At 39.9% G+C, this 27,410-nt stretch overlaps 1 protein-coding gene across 1 annotated transcript in view; it reads left to right on the top strand.

Moving 5' to 3' along the window:
- The window catches only part of CNTNAP2 (contactin associated protein 2), a 1,981,254-nt gene that overhangs the window by 1,595,035 nt on the left and 358,809 nt on the right, over positions 1 to 27,410 (top strand). Inside the window, exon 15 of the mRNA XM_086687667.1 lies at positions 20,227 to 20,354. Coding sequence (XP_086543793.1) covers positions 20,227 to 20,354 — 128 coding nt within the window. The remainder of the gene's footprint in view (positions 1 to 20,226; positions 20,355 to 27,410) is intronic.

Here is a 27,410-nt window from a genome sequence, read left to right as displayed (position 1 = left end):
ATGAATCACCTGGGACTATTGCTAAATGTAGATTCTTTGGAGTAGGTTCGGGGTAGAGGCCACGAATCTGCATTTCTAACAAGCTTTCAGATGATGCTGTCCCAACAGGTCTAAGCACCACACTGAACATAGATACACAAAGACCCTGCTTTCTGTTATTTGTTTACTTAACTGGATTCTGAAAACCCACGTAGAAATCAGGTGTCCAAAAACTTTCCATTCCTCCCTTTGGCCATTAGAGCTTTTGCTTCTCTATCCCACCTCATTTTCATAATAATATAACAAATTGCATTCCTCTAGTTCCATCCAAATTAGCAGTCTTGGAAACTTGAGCCACACTTAGATTCTGTTCAGTTGCTTCGGAGTTCCCAGCATCGGCTCAAGCATGATGGCAGACTGGCTTTTCCACCTGCCTTATAGCATCTGCCAGAGCCTTCCTCCCCTGTCCCACCCTCTGCTTGCGTGTCTGGGGCACTTTCCTTGGACAAGTGTGGGGCGTCCAGTGCATTGGCCCCTGGGCCCGGTTCCACCCCCTACCATCACTTCAGGTGAATAAAGTCACTCAACTGGGTTTTTCATTGCATTCTTCATAGTGGTGACTTGAACCAGTTTGAGAGTCACCTCATTCTATTCAAAAATCACTCATTTCGCCAAGGCTGGTCCACTCTCTAGTGTCAAGCTTAGCCCTCCAGTTCTCTTCCTCCTTTAGGCTCAGGAGACTTCATGCAAATACCACTTTGACAAGCCACCTGTTAGCCCACTCTTCCCACAACAAGCCCCCGGGAGCCCCAGAAACGTGCTGTGATTACAGTGTAGGCTCTTACTTGGATCCTCACAGATTCTATAATGTAGTGTTCCTGCTTGGGTAAGGGAAAATAATAACCAGTGTTTACTGAGGGCTGGGAGAAGCAGACCTGATGGGATTCATTTGTCAGCATGCGTAACCGATGAATGAGTAGGACAAGTCTGGGTTATAGGAAGGAGCTTTCTGCCACCACTGGCAAAATCCGAAGCAGCACGTGGCAAAGAATCCCGATGCATGGTGATAGGATTAACCAGTGAGATGGGCCTGGCTTCCGGGAATGGTATTATTAAAGGTTCAGCTATGTTCTATGAAAACACCTAACTTCGGATTGCCAGAAATTAGCCTGCTGAATATGAGAATATTCCAGACAGACAAGGGAAATGATTGTGTAATAGTGAAGCTAACATGAACTGTTTGACCAGCACCAACTAGAATATCATTTCCCATCCCAAGTAAATTAAAAAAACAGGACGAGCCCATTCATCCTGAGGTCAGAAGAAAGGAGCTCGTGGTAGTTAGGTTCTCCCCCTGTGGCGCCCAGGGGCTCTCTCTCTCTGTCAAAGATGCTATATCCAAGTACATTAGACTCTCTCTTTCTTATTTTTGGAGGCCTAGAAATAAGCCTTTTGCTATTTGCCTGTAAATCATGGTTACAACTAGAAGCCTATATCAGGGTAATTCTTGAGTACAATACAAAACATAGTTGGTCAGACTAAGAACACAAATTATATGCAGAGAGGTCATTGTACCTAGATTACCGAAGTCCAGTACATCCCCTTTTTGTAAAAAGCCTTCTGAGTCAAGTGTCTTTTGATTCCATATACTTCTGTCTCCTCAGATCTAACCTATTCATACCAGAGATACTCTACCCAGCTCCTTGAGAAGTCTGCCTTTTCTTTCTACCAGTTCATTTATATCCCCTTTACTACACTTCTCTTTCCTGTCTGCCTCAGCATTGTCTCTTTTTATCCCTGGAATATATTGAGAAGATCCATTTCTCTCTCTCTCTCTCTCTCTCTCTCTCTCTCTCTCTCTCTCTTCTGCCTCCTTCTAAATGGGTGTGCTTCCTTTTGATCTATGTTACTTTCTGGACCAAGGACATTTGATATTCCCTGGAGAAGTCAGAGGGGCACCTCTCATATGCCCCTTTGAGATGAGCTAGTGTGGTCACTTAACAGATACCCAGAGCATCGGTGCACAAGATGATGAAAGGTATACGTGGAGAAGAGAGCGCCCCACCTGATGCCACTGGTTGGCATTTTAAACATTGGGATCTGTGAACTGTGCCCGGTGTCTGCCTTCTCACAGGGTCACTGTATCCAGGAATGGCATTATTAGTAATGTGTTCTACAGCCTTCCAATAAAAGATATTAAATAACGGGAGAACTTTCCTATTAGGTAATAGTAAAATATTTACTTTCACATGTAGTTGCTTTGGCCAGCTTGAACAAATTAGTTATTCCCAGTAGACAATTCTCATAATTCTGTAATAAAAGATTCTAGATATTGTGCATTTTAGTCCCTGGCATGATAATTTTTATTTCAGAATCTCACTAATCGAATATTCATTATCTAATTATAATTAAAGTGCACAATTCCCTAAAGAATGCTTATAACTATTTAAATGAATATGGACTTAATTAAAAGAATTAAATTAGGGGATTGAAATTATTCAAAGGGGGTAAACTTTATTCTTCAAGAACTGTAGAACTGGAACACTAAGAAAGAAAAAAAATAGGGGAAGGCAACACAAAATTAGTAAAAAGAAGCAAAACAAAGTCCTTATGTGCTCTGAGGGAGGACTGTCATATTAATTTAATTGTCTTTAGTTATGGAAAAAACAAGGAAGACGCAAGCAGCTTAGTAAGCCATGTGCTTCTTCAGGACTGCAGCTATGGCTGATGTGGTACGATTAATTTTTGCCTTCCCCACCAGACCAATGGTAGAGCCTTCAAGCTAGTGGACTCTCAATTACTATTTGTTGAATTAATAAGGAAGCAATTTCTGCCTCAGAATTTTAACAAGTTAGCTCGTGAGTCATTTTTCAAGTCAGCTTGTGGATACAGTGTTTCAAGGAATTCATAGTTGAATCTAGTTAGAGTGTGTGCCCTTGGGTTAGAGTGTTTGTTGATATGCTCTGGGCGTTCAGTTTAAGGCCCATGAAGCCATGCTGGAGGCAGCCAGTCTCACAGGTAGAGCTAGAAGCTTGTTAAGTTGTCCCTTTGTGTCATGAACTCTTTCCTGCTATAGACAGAGATCCTCCATCATGACCTGGGAGAAAGCATGAACGTAAAACAGAATTAGCCTTCTTCATACACATGTTGAGTTTGTGTTCTAGTCATACTAAAAATTAAAAATGAAATGACTTTGGGACACCTGGGTGGCTCAGTCGATTAAGCATCTGACTTCGACTCAGGTCATGATCTCAAGGCTTGTGAGTTCAAGCCCTGCGTCAGGCTCTGTGCTGACAGCTCAGAGCCTAGAGCCTGATTTGGATTCTGTGTCTCCCTCTCTCTGCCCCTCCCCACTCACACTCTGTCTCTCTGTCTCTCTCAAAAATGAATAAGTATTAACAAAAAAAATTTTTTTTAAAGGAAATCACTTTGAGTCATTTTTTTGGATAGTGGTATAAAGGGAAGTGATAATGATTTTAATAATTGTTAATATCAACTGAACCATATAAAGCTGCTATTTTTGTATGTCCAACACAGTTAAGTTCCACAGTTTAACCTAATATTTATTGAATGCTTTCTTTGTGGTAGGCGCGGTGCTATGTAATTGACTGTATGTTAACTGATTTAAATTTCACCCACCCAGAAAAATTTTAACAGATGAGGAAACTGAGACTTAGGTTAGGTAACTTGCCCAACATGGAAGGAAGACTCTCTTTTCTTAAGCAGAATACCATCCTGTCCAGGAAAAGTATGGATGTTGTAAATGATGCTATCAAAATCTTGCCTTCTGATCACTTGAGTACATCAACAGAATGTGACAGTGAAATATACCATGGTTAATTCACAATGCAAATTATCTGCTTTTTAAAAGTTGAAATTTGCTTATAATACAGATATGATTGTCACTGCACTATCAAGATCAAGTTCTGCAGCTGCAAAAAGGAGTAAGACATAGTCTTTATTCAAGGAAAGGATGTCACATTGAAGTAAAAAGGACAAAGAATTATAAAACCTACTATATCATTAGAGTGATATTTTTGTTGGCCCCACATTCTAATCCAAAAATGAATATCTATAGTGCTATGGAGATGAAGAGGAAAAAAAAATTAATCCAGGAAAGTCCCAGAAAACTCCTAATCTATGTCAATCAGAACTATTTTGTCCGCATAAATCAATTACAAGAGTCCAAAGGAAGAAGCAATGAAATCAGTTTGGAAGGACCAGGGAAAGTTTCACAGAAGAGATGACAACTGGAAAAGGCTTAAAAATGAGTGGAATTTTAACAGGCAGCTAAAATGGGAAGGACATTCCAAAAAAGGGAACGTGTTCAGAGGAAAGTGTGAAAGTCAACAAAATTGAATAATAATAAATAGATCAGATGACAAAGAGGCAAGGAGTCCTCAGAGCTTGTGGAATACTGGAACGGGCTCACACTGGAAAGAGACCAGGCTTGGGAACTTGAACTTTGTCCTAGAAAGCAATAATGAATCACCAATGCTTTCCCCCTCTTGAGCTATAACTTTCGTAGTGTGAAGTGTGTAGATCTTAAACATACAGGTCAGTTATTTTTATGTATTGTTATACTCATGAAACTATTGCCCAGATCGAGATACAGCACATAGCTCCCTAGCTCCCTTGTACCCTCTCCTAGACAATCCCCACACATTTTACTGTTCTGACTTCTGTTACTGCAGGTTATTTTTGAATGTTCTTGGCTGTCTTATAAATGGAATCATTCAGCGTGTGCTCTTTGGTGTTTGACTTTTTTTCTCAATGTTTTGTTTTTGAGATGTACTATTTTGTTTTGGTTTTCTGGTGGGGGGGGTAACTATGGGTCATTTTATTTCATTGCTGTGTGTATTTCATTCCATTATGTAATACATCAAAACTTGTATCTGGATATCTGGGTTGAGTAGCTTCCCTTTTTTTTTTCCCATGGAAGGAAAATTAATTTAATGGGCTCTATCATAGATGTCCCAGAGTTGTCCTGTACTAGTTGGTTAAGACACACGTATCTTTGTATCATGGGAACAAGTACACAGCAGCAGATGCACCACCAACAACGAAGATGTTAAGTACTCAACGATATTCTGTACTTGTCTGCCTCTTCATCTCATCTGTTAAGCTCTGCAAATGTCTACCACTAAAGCAGCATTTGAAAAGCCGTAGAAAGACAGAAACCACGCTTCATGGAAATGGTACAATGCACACAACATTATTTCTCATACGGGTGCTGGGAAAAAAGTCCCTTTTCCAGGATACTGGGTTAAAGTTAAATGTGTTTAACTCAATGTAGAGATCGTCATAGTCTTTGTTAGACTCGTTGGCATTTTGAAGAGTTAAATATAAAATATCCATAGCGTTTCCCACACTTGGAAGATCAAACAAGTTTTTCCCCCCAGAAAACTTACTACCCTCTCCCAGAATCAATGCTTCCCAAAACTCAACATAAAAAGTTATATATAACTGTATGGACTTCATTGTGAATTGTGTCACCTCCCACCAAAGTCATGTTAAAGTCCTAACCCCCACTGTGACTATTCTTTGGAGACAGGGCCTTTACGGGGATAATGAAGCTTAAATGAGGTCCTAATGGTGCAGCCCTAGTCCGTTAGGGTGGGTGTCCTTTTAAGAAGAGGAAGAGACACAGACCAGGCTCCCTCTCTGGGTGTGCCCATAGGAAAGGCCGTGTGGGGACATAGTGAAATGGTGGCTGTCTGCGAGCCAAAGAGGAACGCCTCACCAGACGACCCTCCTGGCACTTTGATCTAGACTTCCGGCCTCCAAAACTGTGGGGAAATAAATGCCTGTTGTTGAAGCCCCCCAGTCTGTGATTCCTTGTTGTGGCAGTTCAAGAAGACCAATACAACAACCTCTAAGTCAAGGAAGAAGAAGAGCTCACAGTGTCAGGCATCTCCAGGAAATGAATAACTAAATCCTCCCAGCCTCAGTCTGTATCCCTTCCCTGTTTCATTTCCAGATTTGCAGATTATTTGCAAACGAAACACTCTGCCCTGTCCGAAGAGTAGGGCAACTTCCCCCGCTGGATCCTCACAAGAACAAAATGGATTCACACAAACAAAACACTCACACCTTTTCTCCTCTCCATAAAACTGCTGCTAAATTGAGTTTTGCATTGTTTAAGATTGGCATAGTCCTGGAACTTCAGACCACTCACTCCTCTCTTTGATGGTGTTTGCTATCCCTCAATTAATAGCTATGGACATTTATTGCCTTTCTTCTAAAGGGAAGATTTATATGCCTTTTAATTTGTGTAAGTTGGACTGCATCATAAATGGTTCACCCTCTAAATTACAAAGTAAGCTTGCCAATAGAGGTGACCTTCTTTATTAAAATCTAATTAGCTGAAGTTGTAGGACGTCCCTGAGAGGGTTACCGAATTTCTGTTTTTCTCCAAGCCCAATAAACATCAAAGACCTAGCTGGCTAGAGTTAACCACAGAGCTCAGAACCTCACTGTGAAATTATCTAGTTAGTGCTTCCTTCAGCCATTTTTTTCCACAGGTTCAGTCCCAAGAATCATTTCCCAAAATATCCTGGCTAGCATATTTCAGAGGCCAGGTATATCTCACTTGATCAGTTATGAGTTGAGGAAAGAGACCCAGGTGTGCTTTGCTCACTGGATCTGAATGAGAGGATGCTGAACTGGTTGTTTATATTTCCCCAGCAATGGTCAGAATGTCCTAATTGTATGCCACTTTAAGTCATTTTGTGGACAAAGTCATATGCTATCTACATGCTATTTGTATACATGCATAAGACATTCATGAGTTTTGCTTCCAAGCTTGGATAATAATGTGGGCAAATTGATTACAGACATGTGATAAGCCATAATTAATTGATTCAGCTCCCAGTCTATACACAAAAATCTCAAACTCTTCAAGCCTTTATCCTGTCACTTCTTCCATTTGTCATTTCTCGTCTCAACTTTAAAACAAGTTTATGGTTACGGGCGCCTGGGTGGCTCAGTTGGTTAAGTGTCCAACTTTGGCTCAGGTCATGATCTCATGGTCTGTGGGTTCAAGCCCCACGTCGGGCTCTGTGCTGACAGCTCAGATCCTGGAGACTTCTTCAGATTCTGTGTCTTCATCTTTCTCTGCCCTTCCCCTGCTCGCTCACTCAGTCTCTCTCTCTCTCTCCCAAAAATAAATAAACATTAAATTTAAAAAAAAACAAGTTTACAGTTGGTCTCTCCTTTCTCATTTCCCACTTGATGACCAATCATTGACATTTTTCCCCATTACTCTACTGGAAGTCTTTTAGATACGTCCACCAATGATCTCCATATTGATATACACAATCCACATTTTTAAAACTAGACATTTTTGGTAATGTTTAATGTAATCAACTGCTTTTTCTATCCCTGAAGTTCTATATTCCCTTGCTTACTTTACACATAATTCTTTTGGCTCCCTCCCGAATTTTAGGTCATTTGTTTTCAATTTCCTTGGGTCGTCCTTCCTCCTTCATGCTGGATATTGATCGCATTCTTAAGCCCCTTCCTGTGGCTGCCTTCTGCCTCACATTAGTCGCAGTTACTGAGAGTTGTTTGGGAATTTTCTTTTTATATGGGCCATCTCATCCTAAGGCGTAAATGTTTCTCATTACTGTAGCTGAGGCCTTTCTCACATGTTTACATTTCACAGCATCTTCAAGATATTGATAACATAAAAAAATGTATTGATCATCTTAAGGGCCCCCCAGAGTTCAGAGACAGGTAAAGGAAATGTCTTCCACCTTCAAACAGTCTTTGGTGTTCACTAGGGGAACAAAATGACCTGCTGAGATGAAGTGGGAATGACAAGGTGTGTCAAAAATGATGTGATGTTTGCAGAGAAAAGATTGTGGTAGAATCAATACAAGAGTCATTTCTATGGATTTGTGTTACTTGCAGGGGGCTTTGGAAATAGCAATAGGAAGAAAAAAGCAGTGCTTCTTAGTTAAAAAAAAAAAAAAGAATGTTTATATCATTGAAAAACAATACCTTTTAAAAAGGATGGGAAAATCCATAAAATAAAAATTCAGGGTATTTTGAACTTTCTTCTGAGGCCAGAGTCATCAGAACTAATGCTCTTTTGCAAAGATCAACCTACTTAAGTAAAAATTTAGGGAGTAGAGAGTCTGGTTATTATTTTTCATGATTGTGAAGATGTGTGGGAACAGTGAAAGAATACTTTACACACATAGTAAGATGAAAATCTGATGTTATAAAAGTTAGCCAGATTTAGAACTTTTTTCATACCCAAAGAAGAGATCAGAAATTAGGTTTCTTCTGTTGTCTTGAATTTTCAGCACTGGCTCTAAGGCTGTGAACTAGACTAAGGAGACCCCCACATTCTAGCTCTGGGTGCAACTCTACCAACATTACCCAGTTATCTACCTCAGGTGACATAAGAGAAGCTTGAAAATTCCTGGAGAAGTCCAAGGGGCCAGTGGGAAAGATTTATTTGCAGAGTTATTAGCATATTCTATCTGCCCCTAACCATCACACCATTATGAGAGTGGGAAGGGGGGACTTGAGGGTCATGAATCAGAAAGCTTGCCCTGTGTCTGGTGGAGTTAAAAATGATGGCATCAACTCACATCAGCCTGGAGGACCCGCTGCCTGACTTTAAGGGGAGTGGACACGGCCATGTTGTCAGTAGCTTCCCCTTTCATCCCCCAGTGCATTGTGGGCCAGAGAACCTAAGGGATGAAGCCAGCTATGCAAAATCTTGAAAGGAACCCACCCCAGGGCCGTCGAGCGGAGAGAGAGACTACAGATGATCACACAGAAGAAGAGGGGGACATCAGTGATTCAATACAAGTGCCATTCTGATTTGTGCATTTGTCTATTAGTTACAAATAAACTTCAGGAACACTGAGGGAACCCAGAGAATTCACCCTGAGTTTTAAAGATCTGTGAGGCTTGTACAAGTGAAGTCTTTCCCACTGACTACTTTTGAGATGCCAAGAGTTGACCATTAACTGCTGGAGATGGAAATACATGGAAATGTAAGTGGATTACACATGAAGCACCCCCTCCTTGCTAATCATATAATCATTATACAATGTTAGGCACAGTTTTCAAAAACATAAGGAACCCTTGCTTAAGGGAAATATGAGTGTAAGTAGACAAAGTAAACAGTCCAACTAGTCCCTGATCTGGTGAAATAATTTTCCTATGTGATAAAAACATAGATCTGCATTTCATTTATAGGAAAACAATTGAAATTATTCTTAGTGGAATTTGAGAAATGTAAACATGTAAACATACACACAGGTAAAAATATAAACATACATTAAATTCTGGAATGGTGGAGATTGATCACTTTTTCCTGGTGCAGTCACTAATTAGTTAAATAGCTTAGACCAGGCATGATTGTATTCTACATCTGTTACCTCGTCTGAAAAATAAGATTGATGACTAGAGCTCCCAAAACATAGGCTGGATACTATTATTGATAGTTTCTGGGGAAATTACATAGAACCACAAAGTCCTACCCTCAAAGGCTATGAATGACCTCACCCCTTGAAAAACAGACCCAACATTTATTATGCTTTATGTCACACATTTAAGTTAGCCAGACTCATCCAAACGAGTATTACCTGTTGTTCTAGAATTATAAAACAAGCAAGCAAATGTTAAGTAGTATCAGATAACTACAGAGGAGGAACAAAATATTTCCTCTATTTATCATAGGTTGTCCAGTTGGGGTCTTGTAAATGACACTGTCCAGAGACAGATTAGCAAGAGAAAAACAAAGAGAAGTTTAGTAACATGTGCATGATGCATATTCACATGGGACCACCCAACAATGAATAACCCAAAAAGATGGCTAGAACTTGTATACCATCTTAAGCCAAAGGACAAGGGCATTTTGACTACTGGGTGGGAGGCAGGTCATGAAAAGGGACCAGGGAAGTATGGTAAGCAAGAGTTGTTTAGCGAGATTTATTCTGCAGGTTCTTCTCCATAGAAAAGAATTTTTGAGAGTCCTTATTTTAGGTACAGGAGAGGGAGACCTCTCTGCAAATGGAAATTTATTTTCCAAAAGGAAAACTTCTGCCTTTTTTAGACATTTTCCTGTTTTTACTAATCTCAGTGGTCTTAAATTCAAAATAATCTATATGCCAAAGGGCCATATTTTGGAGCTGCATGTTCCGATACCTTTCAGAACCAAGGTATCATAACCTATCTTTATAAAGAAACAACAGCTCGGATAAATTTAACAGCTTGCTCTCTATATAGAAGAGTTGAATTAGTACTACAGTCTTTAAGATCTCATTCTTTCCACTATATTAATTATATATGAGTCTTTGAATTGAATACTACTTTCTAAAGAAAAAAACAAAACATCATTTAGAGGAAAGGAATAATAAAAGTGTTTCAAGAGCATTCCAGGCACTCCCATTATGAGAAGCGTTTTCTTTCTCATCTTTCACCATTGATAGTAAGCACATACTAATTACTACTTTAGGGTTGTGCCTAGCTACCTTCTATTCATGTATTTATTCAATCATAAAACATATGGAGTGAGCTACTTTGGGGTGCCTACTAGTATTTGGTTTATAAAGTTGCAGGAGACAATATATATGGCCTCCAGGAACTTGCATTCCAGAAGGAAAATCAAAGAAGAACATTTTGCGTAGAATCCTGAAATGGTTACTAAGGGTTTTCTTAGAGATTCGAGACTGAAGAGATAATTGTCTTGCATTTATAAAAGGCCTAAGCTATTCCCCCTGAAAAGAAGTAATTGAATCTGTAATTACTTTCATTTCATAGGGGACATAGACATGGATTCTAAAGATCTAATTGTGATGGTTGTTTTCTTAATTACTCTAATTGCTTTGTAGAGAACACTACCTTTCATCCATTGAGGAAACTCAATAGTCAATAGTGACTGAGGACACCATTAGAAGTATTTTAAAAGTTCTACTTTACTGTGTATCAGACTGTTCTTTTGTTTATTTCAGCTTCTGATGATCCAACCATGCTGAGATAGCCCCCGCGTGTTCTAAGAACAAAGGCATTGACTTCTGGCTATGATTTTTGTAAATGAGCATAAAGGAACTGGCAGGCCTGCTCCATGCTGACAGTGGGGCTGCCCTTCTAAGAACATGCCTTCACCTCCACATAATCACTTCAATTCCTTCCTCTCTCCAGTCCAGTCTCCATGATTCATAGAGATCTGGTTTCTGGGAACGGCCCTTTGTATCATTTGGGCATGGCTTCTATTAAAAATGGATGGAAACAATCATTTGTTACATTATTCCTGAAAGCACGTTTTAATAGGGGCCAGGACAGAGGAAGAATGAGAGCATTAATTTCCTCTTGAGGGAAAGGCAGTGGGGTGCATCCCCAGGCAGAGAAGATGTCCAAAGATGGAGTTGATGACAAAAAGGAAAGACAAAGAATAAACATTCTCATTTAACTTCAAAAAGATGTTCTAACTAGAACTGGCCTTGACTTAAGTTTATAGGTTTCCCATATTTCTTATGTACAATAGGTATGAACTAGTAAACAGTTAGGTAGCATTTGTAATTATACCCTGAAGAAGCATCTCATTCCTGGGTAGAATCGCTTGGTATATTGGATGTGTTCTGAATAGTTATTTGGGAATCAAAATGTGTCAGGTTCAACTGTATGTATCTCCCTATTTCCTTGCACTTCCAAAGTCACAAGGATTAAATGAGAACATCCATGGGAAAACACCTAAATAATTTAAAACTATACAACTGTAAGTTATGTATGTGCTTTTTGATCAAGAGATGGAAAGAATAAGAATGCAAAGATTTTTTCATAAAAATGACTACTTCTGGATCTAACACTTTTAGTGGAACTTATTCATAGAGTATTAGCTTTCCAGGAAAACTTGGGAAAATTCTTATAGAGTTTTACCTTTTGACCTACTCTTTTTCTGAATACTTACTATGAAAAAGGTAACGTGTCTGAGGATAACTATTAGGAGGCAGAAAGGATAGAAAGATACAAAGACGCGTAGAAAATATGAACAGTTTAGAAACAGTTCTTGAGATGAAGATATGCTAAATGCACCGGCATTTACAGGATATCGCAATTGCAAATGGTGCCAGCTGAACAGAACGTTATCATTAGGCATGTGCTGGAAAACCAAGGATGTTTGGTTTTTTGATGAATGAAGTACAGTTCCTATCTTAAAGATAGTTTGGCAAAGTGACGGGCATCTCAGGCTGGGGTAAATTCTGAAGAAGCACTGAAGATGAGGCTCAAACATGGGTAGAATGTTCTGTGCCATTTTAATCTCAACTGTTAAAGAGTGCTAGTGAAAGTCAAGGGTGAGGACAAAACAGACTGAATGTTCTGGGAAGGGGTGTCCTGAGATCCTATTTAGGAAGCAAGGTTAGTGGAATATGTCAATGTTGATACAGGGTGAGGCCCCTAAAAGAAGGAGTTGGTAGAGATTCTGTAGTTCCAGGTACAGAGTCACAAAACCAGGATTATACCATTTCCTAATTCCATGGACCAGAGCTCTTCCGGTGAGACGCGTAGAAAGGAAATGTCTTCCCCATTGAAAGCTGGGATTCACATCGATCATCTTTTTTTAATGACTATTGAAATATAATTTGTATACCCTAAGATTTAATCATTTTAATTATGTAATTCAAGGAATTTTAGTAAGTTCACAGAGCTGTGCAAAAAATCACTTCAGTCCAGATTTAGGACATTTTCATGACCCCTAGAAGATTTCTGTTTTCCTTGTTTCATACTCATCCCGATAAAGACACTAATGTAGTTTCTGTCTCTGTAGATTGGCCTTCTCTGGACAATTTGTATAAATTAAGTTATAGAATATATGGTCTGTTGTATCTGGCTTATTGAACTTAGTATGATGTTTTTGAGGTTTATTCATTTTGTGCATTTCATTTCTTTTATTGCTGAATAATGTTCCATTGGATGCATATACAACACTTTGTTTATCCATTCACTGTTTGATGGACATTTGGGTTGTTTTCACTTTGAGGCCATTGTGACTAAAGCTGCTATGAACGTCTACCCGAAAGTCCTTGTGTGGTTGTGTGCTTTCATTTCTCTTGCATAATAATAATAATTCCAGGAATGGAATTATTGAATCATATGGGAAATCTATGCTTCGCTTTTAAGAAACTACCAAACTTTTTCTTTTTTTTTTTTTTCCAAACTTTTTCAAAAGCAGCTGTACCAGTTGACAACCCCACCAGCGACGTATGATGATTCCAGTGTCTTCCAATCCTCGTCAACACTTGTTATTACCTGTCTTTTTATTTTATTATTATAGCTATTCTCGTAGGAAGAATGTGTAGTCTTAATGGCATTTCTCTAGTGATTAATAATCCTAAGTATCTTCTCATGTCTTTGTTTTTCATTTCTGCATCTCTTTTTGACACATCCTTGTAACTAAAACTTTGACTTTCCTGGATCCTTCCCAAAATTTCTAGCTTAGATGATGCTACGATGGAAATGCATAAAGCTCACTGACTATAATTCTGGTTGTTGTTGTTGTTGTTGTTGTTGTTGTTGTTGCTGTTGTTTTAAGTAGACAGGTACTTCTAAAACTTAACGAAGGAGAAGTCATTCTTCTCTGCTAAAATTATTGGATAGATTCATAGTGTGGTAACTCCTGTAACATCCAGAAGAAAATCAAGCTTGCAATTGCAAAAGTTTGGGATGTCTCTTTTTCTTTAGGGTTTCCTTTTTCTTTTTCTTTTCTTTTTTTTTCCACTGAGCTAAGGGCAAAACCAAATGGCCTAGAGTCTTGTTTGCTTTCTCAGCAGGATAAGAAAAGAAGACAAAGGAAGAACAGCCAACAGAGTAAGACAGAATTCCTCAGGAAAATAGCAGCCAAATAGCAGTTAAGGCCAGGTTAGAGAAGCAAAATCCATAGAATCAAGTTTTACTTTAATAATGATACTGATAGAAATGTTATGCAAGAGTCTGAGTTCAGGGCCTTCTTGAAATGCATGACAGAATTTTTCTAATGTACAAGCCCAGTAACAGATGTAATTAGATTATGCTAACATGATAAATAGTTACTGAATATCTCCCTAAATTAGATTGACCTCCATCGGTAAAGATCATAACTTTCAGTAAAGGCTCATTTTGCTCACTAAATAATTTTCATACAGGTACTAAGATAGAAGTCTTGATGTATTGATGGGTCCCTCTCCAGATCTCAGTGTATTTTCTTTTCACCTGCATGTCTTTTTGAAAGTGGGTTGTGCTTCTTAAAACAGCATACAGGGGCACCTGGGTGGCTCAGTCGGTTAAGCGGCCGACTTCGGCTCAGGTCATGATCTCGTGGTCCGTGAGTTTGAGCCCTGTGTCGGGCTCTGTGCTGACAGCTCAGAGCCTGGAGCGTGTTTCAGATTCTGTGTCTCCCTCTCTCTGACCCTCCCCCGTTCATGCTCTGTCTCTTTCTGTCTCAAAAATAAATAAACGTTAAAAAAAAACAAAACAAAAACAGAATACATATTCTTTTCAAGTGCACATGGGACATTCTCCAGAATAGCTCACCTATTAGGTCACAAATTAGGCCTCAACAAATACAAAAAGATTGAAATCATGCCATGCACCTTTTCTGACCACAGCACCATGAAACTGGAAGTTAACCGCAAGAGGAAATTTGTAAAGACCGCAAATACATGGAAGTTAAATAACATGCTACTAAACAGTGAATGGGCCAACCAGAAAATAAAAAAAGAATTAAAAATACATGGAAACAAATGAAAATAAAACACAATGGTTCAAAACTTTTCGGATTCAGCATAAGTGGTCCTAATTGGGAAGTATATAGTAATACAGGCCTACATCAAGAAGCAAGAAAAATCTCCAATAAAATAACCCACACCTAAAGGATCTAGAAAAAGAACATCAAACGAAGCCTAAAGCCAGCAGAAGGAAGGAAATAATAAATATTAGAGCAGAAACAAATGATATAGAAACTATAAAAACAAACAATAGAACAGATCAATGGAACCAGGAACTGGTTCTTTGGAAAAAAAAAATTGATCAACTTCTATCCAGATTTATCAAAAAGAGAAACTACCCAAATAAATAAAATCACAAATGAGGGAGGAAAAATAACAAATGCCACAGAAATACAAATAATCATAAGAGAATATTATGGCCATATACAAAAAAAAACCCCACTGCTAATATCATCCTCAGTGGGGAATAACTGAGAGCTTTTCTTCATAGTCAGGAACAAGATTGGGATGTCCACTCACCACTTTTATTCACCACATAGTACTGGAAGTCCTAGCCACAGTAATCACACAACAAAAAGAAATAAAAGGAATCCAAATTAGCAAGAAGTAAAACTCTCATTATTTGCAGATGACATGATACTCTATATAGAAAACCCAAAAGACTCCATCCAACAACTGCTAGAGCCCACAAACAAATTCAGTAAAGTCTCAGGATACAAAATCAACATACAGAAATCTGTTGCGTATCTATACACCAATAATGAAGCAGCAGAAAGAGAAATTAAGGAATCAATCGCATTTACAACTGCACCAAAAACAGTGAGATACCTGGGAATAAACCTAACCAAAGAGGTGAAAGACCTATACTCTGAAAACTATAAAACACTGATGAAAGAAACTGAGGATGCCACAAAGAAATGGAAAGACATTCCATGCTCATGGGTTAGAAGAACAGATACTGTCAAAATGTCTATAACGGCCCAAACCAATCTATGCATTTAATGCAATCTCTATCAAAATATAACCAGCATTTTTCATAAAGCTGAAAAAAAATTTTTTTTAATTTGAATGGAACAACAAAAGACCTAGAATAGACAAAGCAGTCTTAAAACAGAAAAGCAAACCTGGACACTTCAAAATTCTGGACTTCAAGTTATATTACAAAACTGTAGTGATTAAAACAGTATGACACAAAATAGACACAGATCAATAGAACAGAATAGAAAACCCAGAAATGAGCCCACAACTTTATGGTAAATTAATCTTTGACAAAAGAGGCAAGAATATATAATGGGGAAAAAACAATCTATTTAACAAATGGTGTTGAGAAAACTGGACAGCTATGTGCAGAAGAATGAAACTGGACCACTTTCTTACACCGGACACAAAAATAAATGCAAAATGGATTAAGAACCTAAATGTCAGACCTGAAACCATAAGATCCTAGAGGAGAACACAGGCAATAATCTCTTTGACATCAGCCATAGCAACCTTTCTCTAGATAGGTCTCCTGAGGCAAGAGAAACAAAAGCAAAAATAAACTTATTGAGACTTCCTCAAAATAAAAAGCTTCTGCACAGCAAGGGGAACAATCAACAAAATTAAAAGTCAACCTATGGAATAGGAGAAGATATTTGCAAATGATGTATCTGATAAAGAGTTGGTATCCACAATACATAAAGAACTTACAAAACTCAACATCCAAAAAACGAATAATCCAATTAAAAAATGGGCAAAAGATGGAGTACCTGGGTGGCTCAGTTGGTTAAGCATCCGACTTTGGCTCAGGTCATGATCTCACATTTCGTGGGTATGATCCCTGCTTCAGATTCTGTGTCTCCCTGTCTCTCTTCCCTTCCCCCACTCACGCTTGCTCTCTCTCTCTCAAAAATATATCAATATTAAAAAAATTTTTGGAGGGCGCCTGGGTGGCTCAGTCGGTTAAGCGTCTGACTTCAGCTCAGGTCATGATCTCGCAGTCTGTGGGTTCGAGCCCCGTGTCGGGCTCTGTGCTGACAGCTCAGAGCCCGGAGACTGTTTCAGATGCCGTGTCTCCCTCTTTCTCTGACCCTCCACTGTTCATGCTCTCTCTCTCTCTGTCTCAAAAATAAATAAACATTAAAAAAAATAAAAAAAATTTTTTTAATGGGCCAAAGACGTAGGTAGACATTTTTCCAAAGAAGACATACAGGTGGCCAACAGACACATGAAAAGATGCTTAACATTACTGGTCATTAGGGAAAAAGAATTCAAAACTACAATGAGATATCACCTCACACCTGTCACAATGGCTAAAGTCAACAACACAAGACACAATAGATGTTGACAAGGGTATGGAAAAAGGGGAATCCTCTTGTACTGTTGGTGGGCATGCAAACTGGTGTAGGCCACTCTGGAAAGTAGTATGGAGATTCCTCAAAAAGCTGTAAAATAAAACTATCCTACAATCCAACAATTGCACTACTAGGTGCTTATCCAAAGACTACAAGAACACTAATTCAAAGGGATACATGTACCCTAATTTATAGTAGAATTATATATAATAGCCAAACTATGGAAACAGCCCAAGTGGTGTCCATCAACTAATGAATGGATAAAGAAGTGTATATAATGTAACTTCAAGTTATATTACAAATCTCTATACAAAGTTATATATGTATATATATATATATAAAATATATTTTTTATATATTTAAATATTTATTATATATTATATATATTATTTATTTATTTATATAAATATAATTCATGCCAAGTATTGATACGTGTCTCTTACATGGCTGCCTGCCATAGTATGCAATCAAAATATTAATTATTAATAAATTTTAAATTTTTTTTCACTATTAGATTCAGTGAGTTTTGTCTTAAATGTTTCTTTTCCCACCTCAGAGATATCCCTGTGTCTCTTCCCTATCCCCACACTCAACTGTGGGGACAAGTTGTGGGACAGTCCACCATGATAGTCAGTGAAGTATTTGCTCAATAAATTCCCAAAGGAAAAATGGATACTGATGGTTAAGAGCAGGAGTTGGCACACATTTTCTATCAAAGGCCAGATAATAAATATTTTAGGCTTCAAAGGCCATATGGTCTCTGTCAACTACTCAACTCTTCCATTATAGTGTGGTAGCACCATAGACCATATGTTAGAAAAAATATGGCCATATTTCAGTAAAACTTTATTTATGGACGCTGAATTTTGAATTTCATGTAATTTTTCCCATGACACAAAGTATGATTCTGCTTTTGATTTTTTTTTCAACCCTTTAAAATGTAAAAATCATTCTTGGCTCATGGGCCATAAGAGAACAGGCAACAAGATGAATGGTTGTCAGCACTTAGTTTGCAGACTCCTGATTTAGAATCATGTAATTCTAAGTGGTAATGAACTGTGGAGAGTATGAGCCTGAAATTCCACAGGAATACACTTCATTCCTAGTGGGTTGTCAAATTCTAGTGTGTTGAAGGGTGTTTTCATTTATTGTTACTTTAATAAACTGCATATCAAGTTTAACGGCAAACATTTTGTTCCCCCTGTAATGGGATTTTAATTGATAGAAATTCTAATAAAAGAAGTTGGGTTTGCAAAAGAGTCCATTGAGGTATTTGAGGCTAAGTCATCAGTTGATACAGTATCAGTAAGAATCACAGTGCTTTTCTGCATGATCTTAGTTCTCACTTGATAAACAAATTTTTAAAAAAGAAACTTTATTTGGGGAACTCAAGGGCAATGAATAAATTAAGGGAGTATAAAATACATTTGTTTGAAGCCCACTGGCTGAATTCTGTGACTCCTCTCTGTGTTTCTGTGGGCCCTGACACATGAGGGAATGTGTGTTCACTGACATTCCAGAAGGTCAGAGAGATAAGTAACTATCCCTAACAGCATAGCATTTAAAAGACAGGCTTCCAGGGGCACCTGGGTGGCTCAGTCAGTTGAGTGTCCGACTTCAGTTCAGGTCATGATCCCACAGTCTGTGAGTTCAAGCCCCGCGTCAGGCTCTGTGCTGATAGCTCAGAGCCTGGATCCTGCTTCGGATTCTGTCTCCCTCTCTCTCTGCCCCTCCCCTGCTCATGTTCTGTCTCTCTCTGTCTCAAAAAAAAAAAAAAGAAAAAGAAAAAAAGACAGGCTTCCAAGTCGGTTCCCCTCAATTCCCTGAACTATTTGCTAAGAGATAGGAAAGACAAATCTTTAACATGATTATTGAACTGTCTCTCTCTTTCTACTATCCTCCAAAAATCAGTTTTCTGTTATCAGTTGTATATACAATTTCAAAATTGCTATTTATGTTCAGACTGTACAAGTGCAAAAAAAATCATACAAAAGGGTAAGTTTGCAGAATGACTTTATAATGATTTGCGCCCCCCCACCCCTCCGGCCCCAAATGAGGGCATTTCTCAGCCACAGCAGCACAAAAAGAGGATGAGGGGGCAGGAATTTCTTCTGAAGATGAATTCTGTGCTGCACCATAACTCACCTTGGGCCCATCCCCAAGAACCTCTCCTGGATTTCTGTGCTTTTCTTTTATGGAGGATGGGTACGGGGTAGAGTTGGGAGACCTGAAACAAGATAAGTATAGGGTAAGCAGGAAAACAAGTCTAAGACAAAAACCAGACTGGGCTTGAATCTTCACTCCATGCTTCATTATAGATGGAAATAGACTCTTGGTGGGCACCTACTCCATGTTGGAAACTTCTCATGGACTCAAGTTGTTCAAATAAGTGAAAAAAGAGGAAGGAATGAAAGATGTCCCTTACTTAGCTGATGCACCACAGGGAAGAAAACCTCTGAAGGAACTACTTCAAAGCAATTAAGGAGACAGAGTGTTTGTGTTTGTGTTTTTGTTTTTGTTTTTATTTTTTATTTTTTTAAAAAAAATTTTTTTTCAACTTTTTTATTTATTTTTGGGACAGAGAGAGACAGAGCATGAACGGGGGAGGGTCAGAGAGAGAGGGAGACACAGAATCGGAAACAGGCTCCAGGCTCCGAGCCATCAGCCCAGAGCCTGACGCGGGGCTCGAACTCACGGACCGCGAGATCGTGACCTGGCTGAAGTCGGACGCTTAACCGACTGCGCCACCCAGGCGCCCCGTGGTTTTGTTTTAAGAGTTTTGTTTCCTATATTATCCAAGCGATCTGGTTGACTTCATTGCGCTCTGATTCCTGACAACAGCAAACTGCTTGTGTGCCCCGTGTCTGGTGTGTGTTTTTCAAGCGGTGTGGTCGTCTACTCCCACACCGACATTGGATGCAACACGCTGGTTGTGACTCTCTGGAAATTGGGGTGTCAGTTCCGTTTTCCAGAAGGTAATGATGTCACAGTTGCTTCTGAGTAATATGCTGTGTGACCACTGGATGGAAGAGAGAGAACATCTCTTTAACTGTGGTTCTACGTAGTGAACTTCTGAGCATTTATTGGAAGGTGGTCAATTATTAGGCAATTTAAAGTTATCAGGAAAAACATGTTTCTAATTCAGCCTCCTCATCCTTTTATTTTTTTTTTTCTTCCCTGTGATTCAGGAGGAAGGATGCTGGCTTCTTATCCTACAAAGATCACCTGCCAGTAAGCCAGGTGGTAGTTGGAGATACTGACCGGCAAGGCTCAGAAGCCAAACTGAGCGTGGGCCCCCTGCGCTGCCAAGGAGACAGTAAGTTTGCCCAGAAGCTGTGGCTTTGCACTTTCTTACCAGTTTTAAACCGTGTTTCCCAGAGACGTCAGAGGGTGGCAAGAAACAGGCTTGCTCTTCTGTAACCCCTGAAGAAACGTCACATGACGAAAACAGAACCAAACGGAGAGCGAGATAGACCTTAATACAGACAGGAAAGCGACAGCCGTAAAGCCTCCAGGACAGGAACCTAGATTTGGGCATACAATGTGGATATCCGTCTTCCTTGTATATTCATATCTAACAAGTTTGACGACCTAAGTTTATGGTGATATAAATAGCAATGCTAATAGCATACAAGTGGCAGTCAACAGCTGTGATTCCACTGAGTGCTGCTGTTAATGCCATTAGCGTGACTATTTATATCACCATAACTCAGTTTATGGTGATATAAATAGCATTATGGCTTAATGTATCATTGTAAACTTGGATTACGGTCATACGAAGTTTGACATTATTGCTATCACATCTCATCATCATCAGAGCTGGAGAGTCCCTTGTAAGCCCACGGTTGTTTCTGTCACTACGTCTTGCTTTCAGGATTCGGCACCACAGAGAGGCATTTGGGGCTGCTGGCTTGGACTGTGGGAGGGCAGGGAGTTCGAGCGATGATCCTGCCTAATTAAGGGCACCATTAGGATTTTATGTTGTTGGATACCCTTCAGTGTGCTTTATGTGGAGTCGGAGAGAAATGGTGCCAGGCTGCCATGGGGATTCTGCAATGAACATCCTGGGTGTCGTTTCCCCTCTTCTTGTCTATGCGCGTGGTTTCGGCAAGTCCCCCAAGGGTTCTGTGCTTTTTGTGATTGTGTGCTAGGCATCAGGAGACCCCAGATTCTGCTCCTTGAATAACTGACTTTCCAGGAGACCTCAGGCAAACCCCTCCACTTTCTCGGCTCTGGTAATGAGAATATCACCCGCGTCCCAACTCCTCCTGGGGAGGCCATAAAGATTTTAGTGCCTGGATCCGGATTCCTCCTAGCAGAGCATTCTGTGCGATGGAATATTATTACCACTTCCATAAATCAAGGGAGAATTAGACCTACCCGATGTAATAAATTATTGCATCAACTCCAAGAGGTGTCCTAAGAAATGTAATGGTGCATGCTTGAATGTTTACTACTTAGTAAATGGGGACTGTTGGCAATTAAACAAGGCAATGTTCCTGATACAAAAGAGAGACCGAGTTTATGCTGATTTGTCTCTCTTTAGTTAGTTTAAAACTGAGACTGGTCAAAGAGCTTTATCATGCATTTGTTGAACAATAATACTTTATTTGTTGAGCCAGGCTTAGGAGGACTCCACAGTCAGAAATTTGATTTCAACTGTTTAAGAAAACGATATTGACACAAAATAATAGCGAGTATGCATTTTTAAAAATATTTTGAGGGATTGATGTGCGATAGGATGACTCTCAAAATAGGCAGATTCTCATGTGTTGTCCGATGAAAATCCGTTTCATTATGTCATGATTCTTCATTCATCTACAAAGGTAAAATATTTCTCGCTTACCGATGCTAATTCTGGAGCAAGCTATGAATTAAACAAAGGGCTCCCCATGAAGTCATTGGTTAACTTGGTAAAGTTATAAAAATCCCACTTCTGCAAACTTGTTACCTTCCTTACAGAGAGGATTTCAGCCACATTACATAGTATATGTAGAAGTGTGTTAACAGTTTATAGTTACTATTAGCTTGTTTCCCTTAATCAATAAATCAGTCTTCAAGAAAAATTTCTGACATGCTGCTATGTGTCTAGCACTTTACCAGACACTCTGAGAAATAAGAAACAGAAGCTCAAACCGCATTTTGAGAAACGCACATGAAAAAAATGCTGGAAGACAAAATGTCATATCAGATTTTGCAATACAATATTATTGCAACTGCTGCTCAAGAAAGGAGTGATATAGTGTATTTCAGCCAGACTTCGTATTTAAAAAGAGAAAACAGGAAAATCGTGGTGGCCAGTGTTTATTTGCATTTCTTTTCCAAGGCTGTTGTTCTTAGAGACATTTTTAGGACCCCTTATAAGACAAAGAGCTGTCTTAATCATGGGCACGGTGTGAGCTCAGTATTCTTACAGCACTACAGCTTAAGAGAGACTGTTTCAATCCATATTTTGCCTGCTACTTCATAAACCAAAAGCACAGTCCATATTCAATTGCAATTATATGAAACGCTTTTGTGTCTGAGAGGGAGAAAGCGAAGGCTTCCTTTTTTGCAGGCAACTGAGAACATCATACCTTGGACCTGAATTGCCGGGTAGCAGCTTTATCTACCTTCCTTTAAGAATGTTCTAACACCGGGGGCGCCTGGGTGGCGCAGTCGGTTGAGCGTCCGACTTCAGCCAGGTCACGATCTCGCGGTCCGTGAGTTCGAGCCCCGCGTCAGGCTCTGGGCTGATGGCTCAGAGCCTGGAGCCTGTTTCCGATTCTGTGTCTCCCTCTCTCTCTGCCCCTCCCCCGTTCATGCTCTGTCTATCTCTGTCCCAAAAAAAATAAATAAAAAACGTTGAAAAAAAAAAATTTAAAAAAAAAAAAAAAAAAAAAAAAAGAATGTTCTAACACGGGCACAGTAATGAGAAAATGTTCCACATCATGTCACTTTCCAGTTTTTAACATGTTTGATTTGCTCAGATACTCACAGCCCCCAATAAGGTGGGTGAGGTTAAGTATTAGCCTTTCTGTTTACAAATGAACAAAATATTTCTTTTAAAATGTCACTGACACTACAAATTTCTGTATACCCTTGTAGCCTCTGGGAGGCTTCAGGAGGAAAGGCAGAGCAGAGAACATAAACAGCTTTCTCTGTACAAGGTCGAGGTGGTTTCCCTGAGTCAGTCGATGATTGAATGAAATCATTAAAAAAAAAAAAAAAATAGCCATTTGGGTCTTATCCCCACCACTCCCCCACCCACCCACATCCAGTTACCAATATAGCATGAATGTTTCAGGGATTAAATTTCAATCGTTGTGATGTAAAAAGTGTTACAGTGCATTTATTCTGTTGTTCATAGAGATTAACTTACTTTGTATCATTTACTGAAGTCCGTACAAAGCTACGGTTTAAAAAACCAAATCCATCATGAAAAAATGTCTTTCTCTGTTCGAGGAGTCTTAGTGATGCCAGCCCTGGAAAGCTGTGTCTTGAATTAGGTCCCCGTTCTATCCCCCAGTCTTAGAGCATGAAACAATTTTTGTAGGCTCTGACCAACCGTTTCAGTGGTTTCGGTTGGCTCCATCATCCCTGCTGAGTTTCATTTTGACTTTGACTCATCCGAACTCGTAGGCCCATAAAATCCAAATGCTAAAGAAAACCGGTGAATTCCACTCAGGTCTGCTGCATTTACCATAGAGTGCTGAAAATGCTTATGATCTTATAGTTTAGTTTTCTATGGGGATATTAGTGTTATTGGTGGGGGTAGGTTTTGTTTTGTTTTGTTTTGTTTTGTTTTTCCAGACACGTTCAAACAGAAACCTCAAATCTAAATGAGACCCAGAGTATGACTAGTGATGGGTGGTTAGTCCTCCATACCCATCACCCACCCTCCCCTCCCTCCCAAAAGAGCTACTTTAGAGGATCAGCCACTCATAGGTAGAAATTGTTTTCACACTGTAAATGTATCATCATTCTTGCAGAGAGCTGCTAAACTTTTGTGGAAGCAGGACCGAAATAAACATTTTTTTTTTTTTTTTTTTGGTTTTGGAGGTGGAAGTCTTCTTTGTACCATATGTGGTGAATATAATTAATTATAGAAATAAAGTATGTGCCAGATAATTGCTTTATTCTCAGCTTTATGAGCTAACAATTTCCCATATCTTCTCTAGGGATTCAGAGACTTTAAACAATTAATTAGGAGCAAGTTTGCTACAAAAGCAAGTGTTTTCAGTACACGTGGGCAGAAGCCATTCACGAAAACGTGTTACTCAAGGACCTCTTCTCCGTTCTTTCCAGAAACCCGCTCTGGCTGTAAAACAGAGTCACACTGGATGTCTAAAATGCCAAGTTAGTTTCTCAGGAACCCGAAATATTTTATTTATTTCTGCCCTGAGTCCACAAAAGTTTCGCAACTTTCTGCAAGCAGGATGATACATTTACATGTGAAAACAGTTTCTCCCTACCAGTAGCTGCTCCTCTAAAGTAGCTCAGGGAGGCCAAGAAGACAGGGTGAGGAAGGAGGCAACAAATCCAGCCCCGGAACACAGGGCAGAGACAAAGCCAAGGGTGAAATAAGATGGTGATGGAGTTTCATCCAGACGATAGCAGACCTCTGTTTTCTGGGATTGGAATCGTACGTACCAGCAGGAGTCTTATAAGCCACAAGCATAACCAGCCATTCCCTTGCCGAGAGAGGCAAGGGAATGACAGTATCCACACCTCGTTTCTCCACAGATAAGACATTTCCAATGGGAATGCAAATGAGTATCATCCTCCAGGAGTCGTTATTTCCTCAGAAGATGCTCCACATTCTTCTCCCTTCCCCCTTTCTTCCCACAACGTGTAGCCATGGACCCTTGCTTCAAGCATAGCTAGAAGCAAAAACAAAGAATCACAGTGTTGTCATGGTTGAAGACTCTCAGAGATCAAAGAGTGCCGACCGCTCACGTTCCAGACGAGGGACCTTGGGTCTAGGGAGGTTAAGTGACCGGCCCACGGTCTCCCAGCGGGGATAAGGCAGAGCACATTGAGACAGTTTGACGTGAGCTTTCATCTTTAGTAATTTCCCAAAGCCGAGATGAATGTTGAGATCCAAAGAGGGAGCTCTGACCTGGAACTCTGACCTTGGGTCCCTGCCTCCCGTCAGCTGAGCTGTGTAATAATGTGGTGCTGGCACGCTTACTCTCGCCCTACTGTGAGATCAGCCATCTGGAAAGCCTGATGGAAAACCCACAACCACAGGGATGAAGGGTCAGTGGCAGAAAGTTGGTAACTTTTGTGTTTTGTTTTGTTTTGTTTTGTTCTGTTTTTGTTTTACTTCGACTTTAGGTAGTTTTTTGGTTGATAGCAGAAGGCAGGGGGAAAAAAGTCTAGAATGATGTGTAGAAATGATTAACCTCTATTTTTTTCTTAATGTCCCAGCCTTTGCTGCTATTGCCCTGGGCTGCTACCAGCTGAGAAACAGGAGTAGCTCTAAGAACAAGCAGAAATAGTGAAATTTTCAGGATCAAAACGGGGGCTGATTCCCATTAAAGGATTGAGCCCTCTGGGCATATCGGAGAGCAGGTCCGATTACAAAGCAGCAGACTTAGAAAGAAGGAAGGCTTGCTTAGCTTTGGTCTTCCAGACTCCAGAGTGGCTTTGAACAATTAGAAGTGGACAACTCCCTGGGAAGCATCAGCTCTTTAATATTAGATGGCCATTCAACGTTAGCCACAGATGCACTTCGGAAATGGGAAGTAAATTTACTTCGAGTTTGGGGGAGAGGGATGGTATTTGTGTTTTACAGTAGATACAGTGTTTGTGTGCGTGTGACTGACTTTCCTGCCTGTCCTTTCAAATACCGCTCACGTTTGGAGGAATCATCCCATCCCACAGAGGAGATGCGTCTGGCTATGTTTTTGTCCCCTTCCCTGGGTGCCCGTCCCTTCCCTAACCTTGGCACTTCGCAGAAGAGACAGGATCCCAGATCCGGGAGGGGCTTTGTTCTGTAAGTTGAATCCCCACGGCTGGGTTCCCCTGCTGAACTTTCCAGGTGATCTCTCTAAACCATTTGCAGGAGAGAGTTAGGCTCGTTCTGGCTGTCTGAAAGTGTATCTGCAATCCTGTCGCTAACTGCTCAGAGTTAGCACAGGTTTCGCGGTTCCCAACAAGGCTGCCTTCACTTCAGACATGGGCCACAAGTCTGGGGCTCCCAGGCCATCCTGCCCCCCTGACCCACTGATACAAGTTTGGGGGTGCCCACTATGCCTTAGGGATCAGTAATGCACCAGAATGACTCAAAGAACTCAGGAAAGTACTGAATTTAAGATTGAAGTCTTATTATGAAAGATACAAATCAAGACCAGCTGACTGGAAAGGTACACAGGGTGAGGTCTGGTGAGGTGGGTCTCAGACATGAAGCTCCCCTGTTCTCTCCTGGTGGAATGAGGACACGTGACCCTCCCCCCAACCTGCACACATCAATGCGTGCCACCAGCCCGCTCGCCAGGCTTTGGGTGTCCACAGTTTTTACTGAGTTTCATATGTAGACGCGATTGAATAAGTCATTGGCCACATTATGGAATTTAGACTCCAGCATTTCTTCCTTCTCCTCCCTGGAGCTGGGAGCTGATATCTCCTGGCTTCAAGCCCCACCCCTCAAATCCTACAGTTGGTCGTTCTGGCAGGACCAGCCCCCATCTTGAAACTCTGTAAGATCCACCAGGAGTCACCCCCTAAGCATAAACTGTCAGGGCCTACCATGAATGACAAAGACATTCCTACCACTCAGGAAATTTTAAGAGTCTCAAAGCTCCATTCCAGGAACCTGGGATGAAATGACAGAGAAATGACAATCACATCACAATCTGTTTTCTCTCTTTGTTTGCATTATTAGTATGTTCACCCCCAACAATGGATGGCAACGTAGGGAGAGATCCATATCCCAGTGCCCAGGGAAATGCCTGCCACATTGAGTCCCTCAAATAGGTGTTCATTAAATGAATATGAATCGTTAAATAACCTCAAAAGATTTAAATAAGCATTTCAGACTAACAATGGAGGCAGTGCCACGAGGCAATGTATGATGAATTGCAGAGAACTTACACGGATGATAATTGCTATACGGGTCCAAGAGAGGCCCTATCGCTTGATTTATATGCACAACTATTTTTAACCTCAACAAGGTTTTTTTGTACATTTATTCTTCTTAACTAAGTAAAAACTTTTATTCTTTTGTACCTTGAAAATCCCTTGAATCTGATGATTATCTTCAAATTAAGGATTAAAAAAAGAACGCTTTTGCTAAGTTTTTATATTTTCCCTGACACTTCTAAATTAAGATGCCCATGAGGTATTACATTTATAGAACTCATTGTTTAATCTAAATTAGATTAACCCC

This window comes from Puma concolor, chromosome A2 (assembly GCF_028749965.1).
Source record: "Puma concolor isolate L17-30 chromosome A2, mPumCon1.1.hap2, whole genome shotgun sequence".
NCBI classification, from domain to species: Eukaryota; Metazoa; Chordata; class Mammalia; order Carnivora; family Felidae; genus Puma; species Puma concolor.
This window is presented reverse-complemented; position numbering and strand designations above follow the sequence as displayed.